Source organism: Daktulosphaira vitifoliae, unplaced genomic scaffold, assembly GCF_025091365.1.
Source record: "Daktulosphaira vitifoliae isolate Bord-2020 unplaced genomic scaffold, ASM2509136v1 Scaffold_4, whole genome shotgun sequence".
Classification (NCBI taxonomy): domain Eukaryota; kingdom Metazoa; phylum Arthropoda; class Insecta; order Hemiptera; family Phylloxeridae; genus Daktulosphaira; species Daktulosphaira vitifoliae.
Window position 1 is genome coordinate 11,270,567 of NW_026099575.1, and position 18,604 is coordinate 11,289,170.

Below are 18,604 nucleotides of genomic sequence, written 5' to 3' on the forward strand. Positions count from 1 at the left end.
ATTTTACTGATTTTCATCCTCGCGTTAGTCTTGTATTTCCTGCGACCTGTGAATTACCATGACCGATATTTAACTCCTATTGCTGTTTGAACATATGGTATTGACACTGTGTGTTTAGTGTGTGCGTGTACAGGTATTTATTCGCCAAGTCAGTGATATCATACACTGCCGCGAGGTAGCAATTAGATCGTAATTATATTATATTTGGCTCGAAGTTAACAACAACGATATACAACCCGCTGTAATAACAACAGTGTATTAGTTTGGAATCGTTACCGACTTATCAAATGTCCCAAAGGCGAACAATAATCAGGTAAATACATCGCCTACATTGTTGTTTGGTTATTGACTGTTGTAGTAGTTAAGTACCAGATTCAACACATTATTTTCCTTGCGTCGTAATCTAATGAATTGTTTACAGACAACAGTTATGTCGGTTTGTGGCTTTGGATAATAGAATTTCGTACTCTTGTGCAAACTTAATTTTGCATAGTAACCTTTGATTTTGACAGCGCAGGCGGTGCGACTACATGTCTTTTAAAATTAATTGCAGCGCCTTTCTCTGAAGCATATTTGATTTAATCTCAAGTGGTCCGTAATAAGTGCCGACTACCGCCGAGTCGTGTATTATTATGACGTCAGGTCATAAACGGTAACGAAAAACAGCAATCTTGTTTTGCGTCCGCGATGACTTCCTCACCTCCCCGGGATCGTTTAATTCAGTCGAGTGGTGGTGTATTGCGCACACGTATATGGTTCTGTAAAGTACGTGCCGAACAGTACACTGTACTTATGGCCCGTTGTGAAAAATTGTGGATGTTTGGTTCAGGGGTGTTGTGGTGGGGGGGGGTGGAAAAGACGTGTCCGGTCGTCGCCGTGTCAAGCGTAAGCGGAATGAATGATACAACGATATTGGTCTTAGGGGAAGGACGAGCCGAGTAAAACGTGCCTGGACCACACGTTTACACAAATATACGATGTGATAATAATATGACGTGGCGTACAGTTTGATTGGAATGAAACAAGTGTGGAGAAGACGGAGACTTGACGAACTCGGAATACAAAATAACTCCAAATGTTCCGATCGGATGTGCCGCTTGTATGCCATCGGTCCTTTCCGACACATACTCCATTGCTTTTGCTTATCAGATTTGCGTGTTTGATTAATGGAATTAAGCTGATCTCTGTCACTGATATTAAAACGTGTATTTTTATTTACAAATTTACTTGGATAGTATCAATTAGTCAATAGGAAATAAAATATGTGTAATTAAATGTAAACATTTTATTATCAACTTTATAGCAAATTTTTTATTACATAAAACAATTTTACTTTTATTTCAAATCGATTAACACGAACTAAACAAATTATATTACTCAAACCTGCGTAAAATCAACGCACAAATAAACATTAAAAAACACGATTTCTGTAGCTATGGATTAAGAAATATGACTGTAGTATTATAAAAACGTTTTTTTTTACCTCATTTCCATTCTCCGATCTATATTCGTGTGATTTATGGTAACAATTTTTATAACATTCAAATTTTTTTCTAACCAGTGTTGCTATAATTTTAAACGGCCATGAATGAATAATGATTCCTATAATAATAATAATAATAATGTTTATTCTAAGCATTAACCTATTTTTTGCACGTCACGACAGCAAATATTTGCTGTAGGAATTCGGTCGTATTGTGGACGAGATTATTTTTAATGATTGCCGTGGAATATTATTAAAATAGTAATTATATCTGGCGTGGACTCGAATAAATATTTTTCGACCTAAAAGTCTATGCTCTGCACAATACTTGGAGTTTAGAATAGACGTGTGTAGTAAACATTGTTTAGCAGTACGAACTTATATGCTCAGATGAATAATTGTGCTTGCGTGAAAATCTGTTGTATTTGAAAAATATATTCAGTGCTTAATACGAATTAGTAGTTTACTTGTACACATTTAAACGCGCGTATTGTTTTCTTTTACATTCATAGTTGTCTACATACAGCTGAATAACTCGAGAAACTTTTGAAACGGTCTCGTGTAAACTACGCGGTACAGAAATTCTAAGTGAATAACTCAAGTGACACTAACAGTTGTTTTTGAAATGTTAACTGATAAATTATTTTATCTTAAACGGTTTCATACGCTGCGGTTGATTATCACTGCGTTTCTTAAATAGAAACATAATCATGTTTTTGTCTGATAAATTGTTTTTTTTTATTTAAAATATCATCAATCGATTTGATGAAACGACATTATTTTATTTTTTTAATTTTATTATGAGAAAGTGTGAAATTGTTTTGCTAGTGGTTTTGTATGGATATCATATATGTGTTACTACTAATTTGTAAAACGTTTAAACAAAACGTGTACAAAAAAAATTTCACTGGATTTGTGAAATGCACTTGAGGATATCATGTTCTACAAAGATTTATTGAAATCAACTTTTGATTCGAATCATTTTTTTATGAATAATGTTTGCGGCGAGGATCTATCGTTTTTGCGTTATAGATTATTTGACGTTTAAGAGTAGAGAAAACAATAACTTAATAATAAAGTGTATCGTATTGAGTCGTTGAAATAATTATGTTAGTGTTGGACTGAAGGAGAAAAATGGGGAAAGGCTTAAGTGGAGTAGCCACTGTATTATACAGCTGTGTTTTCTAGCAACGTGTATGTTAAATTTTTATTGACGCGCTCAACTCATCACCAGATAACAACACTATTCGTACCATAGTTATCTCTATACATACAAAAATGTTTATAACACTTTCTCCGAACAAAAGCACACTTAGAATTCACGAAAGAAACTCGGTGAAGAAAAAAATGGATTATTTACATTTTACTCGACTAACTCTTGAATATTTAACGTTCAAGTATATTAAGCGGATTAAAAGCGTTATGGGTGTTGTTTAAATTTCAGATTAAATGTTGAAACTGTGCATAAGAATAAAAATCTACAAAAGCAGGTACATTTTAAGAAATTCGCATACAAAGTAACATAAATTCTTGTATTTTGTATATAAAATATCTCTTATAAAAGATATATAATTTCGAATCGATATTTAAAACAAACATAAACATGTTATTAATGAATTCTAGATGACAGAGTAAAATTATAAATTATGTTATTAGTTTAATGTTTAGGTGTATATTTTATCATTTATTTAAAAAATGTATATGCTACCGATGATTTTTTAGTTAATTGCAATCAATTAACATGGACGAATTTGACAATATTGTATAACTGAACGCTTAAATTTCCGTCTCAGTTGTGCTTAGTAAAAATCGAATACTTTGATTATAATGTATCGTAGATTTCTTGTGATAAGTCTAATGTGCACTCTCTAATTGATTTTAACATTTTCTGACGAATTATAACCAAGTAGTTGTTATTTGACATTTTTTTCGTCATAATATATATATTTATCGAAAATAATCGCTACGAATATATAATGACTATCGCTCTGATTACCCAAAGCTAATGTACTATAATTATCAAACAAACATCTAGAAGCAATTGCCATAATAACATTATTATACAAATGATTTTGTACAGGTTATCGTTAAGCATAAAATATTGAACAAACGAACTTGAAGATTGTAAATAAAACGTATAATGGACTCTTTTTTGGTATAGCCAAAAACGTGTAGTAAAAACGAACGAAACCTAAATAAAATGTTAATATCATTTAGTTCTTATTTAAGACATTCAAAAGATTTTGTTATTCTTTAAATTTCATTTTTATTGGCAATTCGATTAAAACTGAAATTGTCTTTTATTTTCTTCTTTATGTAAAATATTTTATTTTATTTTTATTCACGGCACTTCATCTAATTAATCATGAAACTTGAATGAATTAAAAAAATATTTTTTTAAAAAATGCATTTCAATCTTCTTTTATTAAAATTAATAAAAACATATTTTAATTACTTACGGCGATTTCCGAAAATAAACTTACGAATTAAAATATCTTATATACTTTTAATTGGATGTTTTTGGTGTCTATATATTACTTATACTTCTATGGCACACAATGGGAAACAGTTGTTGTTTAATATTACAGTTCATCAGCATTTATTTAATAAACACAGCAAAAAGGAAATAATTAATGTATTATTATAGGTTTATACAGATATATTAGGAATACTGTAATATACAAGCTGCACACTATATATGAAATTGCATTTACTGTTAAATTACAAATTTGATCTCATAATCGGTTAAGTACTATGAGTACTGTTGCATAATAGTTTTTTACTTTTTGTGATTTTTTCGCCTAATATTTTTAAGCCGTGTCACATTTAATTCAATCTACGTTAATGTAAGTAAAATGATTACTTTTCGAACCGAATCATAAATCGAGAATCAACATTTTGTAACTATTTTGTTGTCTATTGGTAATCCATGTAATAATATTAATCAAACAGTAAGAATAATGGGAATTTTGTTATTGTTATGATTAATGAAATGGAATTCTAAACATTACACTCCAGTCGGCGTCGCTGTCTCTGACCCTGAAAAATAGACCAAACACTTTTTTAACGTCTAATAAAACAATTATTCAGCAGATAAATCTCTGGACTTCACAAACCTTAAGTACGATTCGTATAATAAAGAACACTATCGGAATGACGGCCAGGAGTCTATAAATAAATCAAAAACTTTCAAATACTTGACATCAGTTTTGAAACGATTTACACGTGTATACATATACTTAAAATTACGATTATTGTTAGACGTTTTGCACGACAACGTTGTTCGCCTATTGAAATAGCCGACGACTGGTGGTGAAATTGGTCATGTATGATGTATATTGCTAAAACAATAGGAGTTCAGTGTGTCATACATAAGCTGTCGGGAAATATATAAAACCGTTTTCATAGTGTTGGATATTTGGTGGGTATTTATCAGAATGCGTACGTCTGTAGCAAACGACCGTATCGTTGTGCCCACACAGACGCAACAAATCATCTTGTCAGATATGAACACAAAGAACGATATATATTTAAGGACATAAGCTGTACTTCCGTGTTGTGCAAAACAAACCATACCGTCTCCGATTCGGTTTCGCAATTACATTATTTGGAGTGTAATATTCTTCGTGGTACAGATAACAGAAGATAAATTCCATTTTGTTCTGCGGGCAATACTAATAGTGTTCATATGATGTTTCGCAGTTTAAAACCCCGGACTTTACAACATTTTTACTCCGCTGGTTCGTTACATGTAAAGTTTTTAACATGTATGTTTTCGAATACAACTTTTATTCTGAAAAGTAATGTGTTTGAGATAAACTGGACCGAGTCGTAATGCTTAAAAACTTTGCAAGTCCGAACCAACGCCAGTAATGTGTTTCGTTGACGATAATTTGTTTTTCTCTTGCGCGAATAATCATTTTTTGGGAGATATTCTTATGTTTTGATATTGTATACCTTAAAAAAAAACTTAAATACTATTAGGAATTATTTAATATTATATTATAAAACAAATTTTATATTATGCGTCGCTAATTCAGCCTAAATCTAAATACAATTGTTGTTGGTAGATTATTTAAAATTTTACTCTTCTAGTAGTCGGAGAAAAAACAATATAGCAGTGTATCTTTGCCCGCGGATTTACAACTTTTAAAGAAAAATCGTTTGGTTTTAAACAGCGAGTAATAGCGATAAATGTGTCGTACGTGTTGTCTGCAAATAAAACTGTGTTCCTTGTCTTTTGTGCAGCTGAGAACAAATAATATAGAAAATGCGTTTGACTCTAAGTTGTATTTATGATTCAGCACAAGTCAATATGCTGCGTGTCGTCGAAATTGTCTTTTCATTCGTGTCGATAGATTTGAAAGTTTTCTTATGTTAATATTTAAATGCCGATTTTAAATTTGTTACGTTCACTTTTTTCCTCGCCTTTAAAGGCCCCAACTACTACAAAAAAAAAAAAAAAAAATTGGTACGGTTTACAGCGAATATATAATAATTGGCATCTGCATTGTTCCTTTTCGTTCGTCAAATTTAATTCGACAAGTCGAAGTACACAGTTAATGGCTCATGAGAAACATTGTTTGAATTTTCATTGTTTACGTTGCACAGGAAATATTACGCTCCAAGTGCAATTATGAAATGAAAATAATTGTATCGTATAGTAGTGTAATTAAAATGGCGTATAATAAGAGCAGATAGGAGATAACTGAATATTATCATAAGATAATGTACGGTCCGCGTTCGCGAGTCGCAAATTGCTTCATCCCCATTAAGAAGCAGTTCGAGCGTGGGAACGTAAAGTTATACCGTAGTGACAATTATTATTTTACTTAACACTTGTTTTATTATTTTTCCTGTCCATGATGTTTTATGTCTATGGATTTTTGTCGCGATCGAAGATTGTTGATCAATAACGCAAACACGCATAGTGTTATTGCAAGATGAAGGTCCCCTACTGCGCTCAAATGAAAAATACCAATGATTTCAAGACTGCAGTGTAGTAATAGTTAATGTTGTGTTTCTTTATTATATTGACACAAGCCCCGAGCGGCGTTATAATATTGTAGAAAATCGACTTTTAACGGTACATCGAGAATGGTTAGTCGCTATGTAATAGCTATCAAAAGGCAATGGCAGTTTAGCAGAGCACGACGACGAGTGTCCGTAATAAGGTAAAAATTCTGTCAATAGGAGTTTCGATCGAGCTCACAGTGAGATCCATTATATTGCACATTTATGTTTTATGATACACATCAATGCAAATTCATGATCGTGAAATTGAATTTTTATATTTATTTTATTCCCGTAATTTATTCGTGAATCTTAAATCTCTTTAATGATGGCCCAATGTTTCCATGTGAAAACAAATAGTGTTCATTAAATAATGAAAATATCGATTATCTATAAAAACAAAATAACGAGCGATCCGAACATGTCACGATATTGTCAGTGTAAATATGCTTTGCGTAATCGAATCACCAGTTCCAACACAATTCAAATAAATCTATTTCAATGTCCATTGCGCCTCGAACGTGTGTCACTATTGGTATTTTTTTAGATTTCGCAAAAACGTGTACAAGTTTGGCAACACATTTAAAACTTTTTAATAGATATCTGAGCATTCCATTACAGCATTGTCGTGTTCGAAAATCCGTGAAATTATTTAACAGTGGCATTGAATTTTTTACTCGCAAAAGTAATATTATCTAACAGGTTTTTCACGGGCAGATGATTATTTGCAAGTCGTGCACGACGTTACCGGAAAGGCATACTTGACAATATTATTAATATTATTAATCCGTCGACGCGACGATCGTCTTCGGGTTGATTGATCGTCTCGCTATTTTAAGTACAGACGCTGTAATTTATTTCTCGTCGATCGAATAAGAAAACAATGTGTCGATACAAAACTGCAAGTATTTATTGTTCTAATCATGTTGTTGAAACGAAATGTTTTTATTCATTCAGATTTGTAAAATGAAAATACATTGTTGTTTTTTTTTTTATAGTATTTTCAAAATAATTTATTTAACTTTTCTAATAAACGTTACATCAATGGCGGATAAGTACACTAGTAAAATATACATACCATGCGAGTGTAAACAAAAAACACATTTCATACACTTAAGGCCGGCTGAACGCCAGTTGTACGTATAAGTGTTTGAATGTAGATCGCTAAGAGCTTTGACTGCGGTATAGTGACGACCCTCGTGGAAAAACAAACGACACACAGCGAGTACAAGGAAAATGGAAAATGCGAAATCTAATGGGCTAAAGGGGTGGGTATTTTCTGTAAACGGTTTTTTCGCCTCTGAAATCGTGCCAAGAATACTCGTTTTAGCACGTTTCCTATGTTTTTACTAGATTCTCGGCGCGTTAAGTGAAATACCAAATTATTTGATCAACAGCGGTTATGGGTTTTCTCGGTCCAATTTGTCCTCCCCTGACTTCGCTCTGGCCAATATTTTTGCTTGTCGACAGTTAAAAAATATACTTCCGCGATTTTAAATAATTCGTGAGTACTGATATTTTGGTACAAATAGAACTCAGTAATAATAATAATAATACAAATATTATATTACTTTGTCCTTTTGACCGTTTCTGTTTATATAACAATACAACATTTTATAAATGCTAAACGAACAAAAAATAATAATGTAAATAATTGTAGATTTCCGTTGCTTTACTTTCACATAATACTTAAAATAATCGCGTTAATTTTATACCGAGTCTTGTAAATATTATTTTATTAATTGAAATTAATAAAATATATAGAAATAAATTTAGATCGAAAAAAAAACCTAAACTTCCGAATTTTAATTTAAATTAAATTCAGGAAATTAAAAAAAAACAATTTATATTCAGACTTTAATATCTTTATGTTTAAATATTTTCTTAAAGACTATACAAAGAAGTAGCAAACATTACTGAGGCAATTAATTTTTATAAATATACTTTTCAAACAAGTTATTTCATTAATCAATTTTTAAATAATATATAATTGCTAATTTAACAAGACCAATGACGACGAATAGGTGCATCATTATTATTTGCGTAAAAACATTTATTATGAATTGCAAACAAGAAACTCGTTTAAAAAGTATTCTGAATGTATATTGTTGAATAATGTTACTAATAATGCAATAAAGTGTTTTAATATTTTATTATATGGTCTGAGAATATTGTGTAACTGTGAGATCATTAATTTTATAGTATGTATACACATTTTTTAATGGTGGTTTTATTGACGCATACTTAACTTAAAGAATATATTTAAGATTATAAAATTACTGACACTCTGTTATCAATGCTATTACAAATTATTCATGATTATTTTTCTTTTGTTTTAGAATATTTTGGAGAAATTTAATCCTGGAGCTAGACAGATGATCAATGCTGGAAAAGCCTATCTGAAAGCACTACATGGTGAGTACGCGACTTTGGGATGATATGTTTAGGATAAATTTTAGGCTCTCTATTGATTTGTAATAATTGTTGACTTTGAAAGTTTTACGGTTAAAAACTTAATGCTAACCAAAACATAAAATAATTCTTTTGACTCATAAACTAAATTTTACATTTATGAAATATTCATAGATATTTGGTAATTAGTAACTTTAATGTTTCTTTCAGTTACAAGTTCATAAAGTTCAATTTGTGGTTACTTCATTTATTATTTGTTTAATGACTTTCTTCGAGTTGTTTTATTCTTCAACTTTTAAAAACTTTAAATGTGTCTCTAAAGAATACAAAAGTAGCCCATATAATCAATTTTTTTTTTTTTTATAATGACTTTTAAGTAATCAACAAAAACATAGAGAGAAATAAAAAAAACAAAGTTAACAAAAAATATTTTTGGTAAATAAATAATAATGTTTTTTTCGTATATTAACGATAAACGCACACATATAAGTAAATATTAACTAAGGACGTTAGAATAATTATGTTCAATTACATAGTTTAGTGTAATGTTTATGTTTATGAAAATATATGCTGAATTTTATGTTAGAGTACCAATTAAATAATAAACACTAATATTCAGTTATTTTTCAATGTGTATTTTGCCTGTATATGTATATTTATTTAAGAATAATAACTCATCATAATTCTTAATAATATATCATAAATAACTATAATTAAGCGTTTATGGTTAAACTCGCATACTTTATTTGATGGTAACTAGTGTACTGTAATATTTAAACAGTTAAAAAAATGAAAATTAAACTTCTTTGTTACCCTATTTTTTATAATAGTGTTTTGAATATTTCGAGGAAGTATTAAAATACCGTAATAATACTATAATACATCACGCATATGATTTATAACATATTATAAGTACCGGGTAAAACGGTTAGGCCTTCGTTGTTTTATGCACCGAATTTTAAAATTCCCCTTTTTAATATGTGATATATGATTTAACATATTTTGAATTTCACTGTCACGTACTCTTGTACTGCTTTTTTTATTTAACTAATTTTTTTACAAAATTACTCAACCTGTAGAGATTTCGTATAAATATATTAAATAATATAGCCAAATCCTACATTAATCTTTGTTTAGATTACTTGAGTGTTTTTTATTTGCCTTAAGGAATAGAATCGTATGATACCAATACCTGTATTCAAATTTCTAGAACAGCCTTACCAAAACAATTAAAGTGGTTTGCATTTATATTGAAATTAAGTACAAGAAGTAATATATTTTCATATTTATGTTACTTATTCATCGGTTGTATGTATGTATTTAAAAAGAAATATTTCGCCTGAAGAATGTCTAAGTAAACAAATAAATCACTCAGTCACTAACTTATGCATTACACAATGTTGGGGATGTGAAATTGCTCGTAGGGTTTTTAGGTTTTTTTTCTATATTTTCGGTATATGTAATGGAAAAACATTTTATTAAATACTTCATTCGAATTTTTCATTTCGAAAACTTACCAACGTGTATCTAAATATGTGTTATTTTAACGTGATTGATTTTTTAAAAACCTTTTTTGTTTGTAAATTGTTTTTTACACGTTCGCTCAGCCCTTTAGCACTATGTTTCTTTATGCTCAGTTATTGACCAAATTCAAATGGAGACTACAATCAGACGATTGAGGAGACTGTTGCATCATAAATATTTATCAATATTACAACATGATTGATGACACACGCCTATGTTGTTTTCATGCATGTACAATATTATTATTATCGTATGCACGTACATTTCAGCCGTCGACGTACCCCCGGAGTTAATGTTGTCATTGGTCAGGATAAAGGGGTGTTAGGCGACGGCTTACTGAAAATGATTGATATGATTCCGCATTGAAAATGATCCTCCACTATGGTACTTTTCTTCTTACAAGTATTTATGCTAATATTTTATGTTTTCTTTTTTTGTTAAATAATGTTGGAGAACTTGAATTTTTAAAATATGCTTTAATTTGACTACGATCAAAGATTACATGAAGGACTGTTATCATAGAAAATTATGTGGATTTATCCAAAAGTCTCGTTAACATTATGAGAAGTTTGATAAAATTTTGTTAACTCATTGAAAGTGTATTTACAGCTCATACAACTCATAACGCGTGTAAAAAATAATGTGTTAACAATATTGTGTATTAATAATGTTAATTACCCTCGATGACAAATACATTGATAAAAAATAAAGTTATAAGTTGAACTTAATGATACAGAGAACATTGAAATTAAGGAGTCTCCAGAAGTTTTAGATCATTATTATTTCATACAAAACTTTAGCTCAGCCTTTCGACGTAAACTTAATTAAATAAATAAATTAAGGCTGAATGGTTTCATTCATAGAAAATTTAGTCATATTTCCGTAGTTCGAACATCAGTAGTAACCTTAAACTGTATGGTAATTCCTTTTGGACGAATTACTCGCGTGCTCCGTTTGGTAATTGTAGTGTCGAGTCATGGTCTGATACAATGGAGCATGTTTTATGAGCGCAATCAACATGTACAGTGGATATGTGGGAGTATTGGTGTCTGGCAGTTGTCTGGATGACTTTGTGTGCGCAACACTTCTGTAATGATATTATGAATATGTCGGGGGTGAAAGCAAAGAGGCAATGTAATTGGATTATGGGTAACAGTGTGTCGACTAAAGTTCAACTTGTGGAGGGGTTAGCTAAAACGCACGACTAAAGTTTGATGATTACTGTTGGATAGCTTTTAAAATGTCAAACTTTGAAAAGAAAAATATTTCATTTTTTCAGAGAGGACTGATTGAAATAAAAAAAAACTCGTACATCGTTTTAAGAAAACAGAGTAATTAATTGAATATCCGTTGTAAATTTTAATGTATTAGTTTTTCTTTAAATCTTTGTCGCAATTTTATTTCTTAAAGAAAATATTAGTCGTCGCGTTAAATATTCTTTTTACTTTCCATTTGTTATTCGTCTTGTGTATGAATAAAACATGATGTTATCGAAAAAGGGGATGAGATAAAATATAATAATCTTTGCCATGTCTATGAGTACAGCACTCAGCTATGAAATCGATATGAGTTAAGAACAACTTTTAAGAGTTTACTGCACTGGACTTGGAAGCAAACGAATGTCTTTTCGAGACTTATAATAACAGTATTATTATTACTAGTTGTTACCACAATGCAAACGATATTTTATGACTTTGCACTCCCTTCGAGTTCTTCATATTCAATACGCGTTTTGGATCAATTCCAAGAGTCAAGGACCTTGTAGTGGCTATACGAAGAATTTATTTCGTTTTAATATCATATATGGTTATCCTTCCTTTGCATATGTTAAAATTAATTGAAAATTATTGCCATACAGAAAACCAGGTATTTGAAATAAAAAATTAAAAACTCGATATTTTTATTCATTATAATAAAAATAAATTGATGAACGAGATAAGGACAGAGATCATTCTTCCCATTTATTAAGGTGTTAAAATATCATAACAAATTTGACATTGAATGTTAATATAAATATACTACTGTGTTGAGAGACAATATTTACTATTTTATGTGTTAGTATTAGTATATGCATCAGTACTATATTTGCACTGGTATAATAATACAAATGTTGTTTATTAATTTTATAGTAGTGACTAGTTTTTACTCATTCGATAGGGTTTGCTAAATCACTGATTTATAGTTTAATTATTTATTTTGACAGAAGTAATATTCATTATAAATAAGAACATCGCTAAAAACTAGCTAGCTCTTAATTTATTAATGCCTCCTTAGTAAAAAAATTTCTCTCGTAAAGTTTATACTGTCCTTCAGCTTTAAGAAAGCTATACGAGTACATTCAGTAAAAAGCTTCATTTTGTCAAAATGTGACACCAGAGACGTAAAAGACAGCTCACCCTCAGCTTTGTGAAAAATGAAACTTTTCCTTTCTCTGTAAAACGGATTAATGGAACCTATTAATAATGCAAAGAAGTCGAACTTTTTCTCTTATCTTCTTAATTTAAAAAATAAGAAATTTAATTGAACGAACCAGATATTTAAAAAAATATGTTATATAATTTCTGTTGTCATTTTGTTTACGACAAAAACTATTTTAGATTCAAAATTACTTAAATTTTTTTATGTATGAACTTATAATTGCTTACGTTTTGTGGGTTGAATTTTTTATGAATAACTTAATACATTAGGTGAATTGAATTGTTTAAAATTCGCATTTTGTTTTTATTAGCTAAGCTGAAATTACTAATTTTTACAAATTTGACTGTTTAAGATTTCGTCAAATTATACGCTAAATATCTTAATTTTTATTTCAAAATCAAATAATTCGAGTTATTTCACAATTATTGTGACAAATACACAAAGTAACACAAACAAAACATACGGTGTTCTCTTTTAAGAAAACTATCTATATAAGATAAAAAAAACTCTAACGAGTAACTTGTCTTAAAATTTGCTGAGTTTTGAAAATAGCGAAAAGAAAGGAAAAACATGAAAAATAAATGAATAACGTTCGCTCCTACAAGATTATTCCCTAGGGATAAATTTATTGTAAGCAAATAGTTAACCCCTTAGTGAGTGATTTCTCATATTTTTTGTGTCCGATAAATATTTTAACTGTTAACTGTAACACTTTTGTTGATTTATACGGTTAATATAAGAATATTAAATTTGGATTTTTAATTTTAGTTACAAAGTTATTTAAATAAACAATATGGAAAATTTTAGGTTTACATTTATTCGTCGTACAAGGAATAACATGTACACCTTAATTTTTATTATTGCTGGATAATTAGTTGTCAAATGAATTAAATAAAAATATTAGACTGTACGATACTGAATTAATTAAAAATATATATAAATATTTAACTAATGTATATGAAAGGAACTGAATAAAAATTTAAATCATAGAAAAATTAGAAAAATAAGTACTTTTAGGTTGTAAATTATATTTGGTATGCATCTTCTAAAACACTTTGACACAGGAGGCTGATCAACGGCTTATTGCACAAATGAATATTAATGGTTAACGAAAGCCAGTAGAGTTCATTATTAGTTATTAGTTTCAAAGTAACATTTGACAAATGGACCATGACTGGCGTAGGGTGATAAATAGCACGTCTACTACACCGGAGTCTGTGTTTAGATAATTGAGTAATTATTACTGCTATGTTATTTTCTCTTTTCAGTCATACTACTCTAAAAATTTAATCATATTTTTGCATTAGTAAAAGTATTTTATCGCAATAAAAATTCATTGATAAATCTTAAAATATGAATAAAGTATTATTAATCAAATTCAGCTTTTAACACTATTTTTTTTTGGTCGTTTTAAAATCTATTATCTAAAGAAGCTAAAAAATGTTAAGTTTACTCGGCAAGTATAATTTATATAATATTTGAAATTTGTTGTGTACTTCAATAGTTAGACATTATACAATTATATATTATGGCGATTTACTTATTATATTGAATCTATTTACCATAGTTAATTTTAGATCTAATTCACAGTGTAATTTTTGTAAACTGTACTATTTCAACTTATTGTGAAAGAAACTTTACAAGTAATACGGATCTAGTTTTGTAAATATTTTTATTTATAAAAATTATAAAAAAATCAATTTAAATTAAATATCTAATGATAATTTTTATAAAATTTTAATTAAATGAAATATTAAAAAATTAGGAATGATAATTTTTTTCTTTGAAATGAGCGCAATAATTTTTTTACGAAATGACAATCGTTAGAGGATAATGAATGATTTGAACAAATTATTATTTATGAACGATTTCTTTATTTTTATGGCAACTTGTTGTTAAAATAAATTCAGTTTTTACTTTTTTTTGTACTATTTCTAACTCGGTTCACATGAAAATTTTTTAAATGTGTACATTGGGATATAGTACTATTAAATTATAATGATTGCGATTTTTTGAACACATTAATAAATACTTGCCTTCTGAAATTCATGAACACGATAAAAAACTATGAAATAAAAACCTAATAACTTAGTTCAGAATGTGTAGATACAATGTTTTTATTAATTTGAATAATAATTAGTGTGTCTGTTTACAAATATATACTATGTATGAAAATAATTTTTATCGTCGTTACATTCATGGTATTTATTAAAATATATAAATTTTTTTTTCTTTAATAATTTGAGCGTACTCAACAGCTTTGTATTTTAATTGAACTAGTTACCTTATATTATTTTTACTTGTGTAGCCTAAAAACGAGGCAGATTAATAACAATTTATTCGGGATTGATTAATGGTCTCATTACAATATAATTTTGTTCAATTTTATTTTCACCCAAAACAAAGTGATAATCAGCGAGAATTAATAACAAAAGCAGTAGAGGTGTTGTAATTCTTGACAACCGCAACGGCCGTTTATCAAAAATAAGTGTTGCGTATAAAACGTTCCGGTATATTATTATAATAATCAACTTCTAAATAACAGTTTAGCCCTCGTTCATTCTTTATTATACAATTTATTTGTAAAGCCAGGATGGATGCACGCTCAATAGAACGTGGGTGGAGGTTTCTCGTTTGCTGCGGACTACTATACTGCGAAACTTTTGCTTTTGCCGGCTCTTCCTCTCACAACACAACGGTGACTCCGGAAACTTTCGATAGTGTTAACCACGTAAAATACAAGGACGGCGATAATTACAAAGGCTTCACTTCCATGTACTTCTTGTACTGCTCTTAGTAGACAGTTACCTATCCCGAGATGCGAGATGGCTTTCAAAGGAAACCCTTACAACATCACCGACCAACATCGAAAATTCCTAAGCGACTATATTCTAAAACTCTTTACAGTAAATTAGTTTCTCGGCTTCAGTACACTTTTTAATTTTCAGTACATGATGTTTTTATTGTTGTTTATAAGTACTTTACACAAATATCTCATCACAGCGAGTGTACAAATTTTGAATAATTAATAATTAAAAGTGAAAAATAGTATCTACGGATAATTTAAAAGGTAATACAAAAAAAAGAAAAAAATTGTAAGTGTGTTAATACTTATTTTTATCGAGTTCCATTATTTACTACGGTTCAAAAAAAAAAAATTAATTGTTGTTGTTTGAGTTAAATAATACATTGAGTGACGATCACAAAGATTTTGCATTGTTTAATTATTAAGGCTGGAGAAATAAACAGGAACAAAAACGAAAACAATAGGGGTGCTTTTTATTTCTTTAGTAATTTGTATATCTATTGTGCGATCATCAAGTCAAGTTACAACCCTCGATAGAATAATTAATTTTAGAATGTGAATTAATGAAGTGTATTACATTATAGTAAAATTAGATAACGTATATTCAAATAAACGCAAAGTAAAAGTAATATGACTATCGATTGTATGCTAATAAAATGCAGTCAGTAGTATTAATTTAGAAATAGTTATTAAAAATCAATGTTACCACTGCAAGGTTCCAAAAAATGTATCAATCATCTTACTGCCAAGAGATTTATTAAAATATGTAAATTCTTCAATACCATTATTATTATTCATTATAAAAATATATTTCCATTGTTATTGTATTAATCTAAATATTATATTAGTTATTATTTCAGTCGAAAATGAAAAAAAATCAGAATGAATAACAACGATCATGCAAATAATGATTATTTTTATTCTAGAAAATATATTATACTTGCGTAGTATTCTTTCATTTTTATTTTATGCTTAAAAAAGAATCTCTTCGTCTAATCTAGTTTCAAACTGAATTTTTGACTTTGATGTTTACTGCGTTGACTAACCAATAAATATTTTGCGAATCAAAAAAATTTCCTTTTGACGTTTCGGCTAAACTATGCGAACATTAAAAATCGTTTGCTTATTTGAGCGGAAATTTTGTAGGGAGCAACGACACCTTAAATAGCAAACACATGAAAATAATGTCATTTGATGCAATTTATTGTGTTATAAAGGTGTTCTCTACACTTGGGGTATACAGTTAGTTTCAAACGCATTATGCAGTTGTGGTTACCACAGCCTGTTTTGATGCCATGTAGGTATCGGTGAAATAGTATACAATAAAACAGATAACCTTCTCCTATGTTAGTTTCATAGTGCGATCGCTAATAAATATCTACGTTTACTCCTATGGCGAATGTACTACGTAGACAAATGGTAGTCTTTGTCTGTTGGACTGTTTATAGAGTTTATGTGATGACCCATTGTGGTGTACACACCAATATGTCTGCAAACATAATTAAAGTTAAAGAGTAAGTGCAAGCTAAACGAACAGTTGTTAGTTTATAGTTTAGATTTTATTGTCAGACTGTAAAACGCGTTGGTTAAGAATCCTCGTGATTTTAGTTTCGCTCATAATTTCAAATTTGAATAAAATAAGCATAGTAAAATAATTTCACGTGTACTATGTACTCCTACGTTGTAATAGTAATTCCAATTTTATTTTCGTAGTCATCTTTTAATGATTTTTAATTATCCACTTATTATTACATGAGCATAAATAATTAATTACAAAACCAAAGTTTGGTCGAGAGAAAGTCTACACGTATAATTACGTGTAGGTTGATAGTGGTAATGCTTTAACATTTGGAAAACGTCCTACATTTTTTCAATAAAAATTTACTTGTCTGTGTGATGCAAACGATTTTACGTGACTGATTGAAAAACTCAAAAATGTCTTAATATAAACTTGTTTACTTGTATGTAAAATTGTGAATTTTAGAAATATAGCATTTTATAACATTTTTAAAACTAATTAATGAATAATTTATTTTTAGAAAGCTGAACATTGTTTTTGTCGGCGTTTCTTATTGCAACTAATTTATTTGTATTTAATTATAGAAAACTTGAAATTCAATTTAAGTTGATGGTAAAATAAGTTTTATTTTGATTTTTTTCGATTGGGATAAAACGTTTATTGAAATGCTGATTTTGTTCAGTAATTGTAGGGTTTAGATTTTTTTTTTTGTAATTTGTTTCCCTTCTATACAGTAAATTCTTTACTCGTTTGAATAATACATTTACTATGGTAAATTGACTGAGAACTGGCTCTTTTTAAGTATATTTGTCTCGTGGATGATTGGGCGTGACGCTTCGGTGCCTTCAGTGCCGTGTGTTTGGCTCTTTTACGGCGACAATAATTTTTCACCTGAACAGATGTCAATCTTGTCAGAGATAATTTCTTATCTCACTGCTGACACACCCATTTTGGTTACGTTTTCTTTTTAAGTTAGTAGTCGCCGTACTGTATACTTCCAATGCAGCGCCAACACAATTTTTCAAAATAAATATAACGTTTTCTTTGCTAAATCGTGCACCCTATCAAAACATTTAAGGATAATAATCGTGGGTGTCAGCGCCCACTTTTTTTAAGCTATTCGTTTTTACTGTAAAAATTACCACAGACATTTACGTTTCCAAAAGGTAAGATTTCTATTTATTGTAGAATAACAAGACTTGACAAAACTCATGATTTATTAGGTTTTTTTCAACTTTCTCTACATTAGTATTCCTATATAAGAGTTGTAATTTTTATATCTTCTCCTAATATATTAATAATTATTGTGATTATTTTTTTAAAACAATAATGGTTTTTGTTCAATATTATGTACTATCAATTTATATAGTATATATATATATATATATATATATATATGTTAACTCTTAGTTTGCAATACAATTTTTGT

The 18,604-nt window shown here is 29.2% G+C and overlaps 1 protein-coding gene across 2 annotated transcripts in view; it reads left to right on the top strand.

The window, feature by feature from the left end:
• LOC126906177 (brain-specific angiogenesis inhibitor 1-associated protein 2-like protein 1) overlaps positions 1-18,604 on the top strand; it is a 72,873-nt gene that overhangs the window by 22,802 nt on the left and 31,467 nt on the right. For both annotated transcript variants that reach the window (XM_050686518.1, XM_050686517.1), the window contains exon 2: positions 8,836-8,911. In XM_050686518.1, the coding sequence (XP_050542475.1) occupies positions 8,836-8,911 (76 nt within the window). The remainder of the gene's footprint in view (positions 1-8,835; positions 8,912-18,604) is intronic.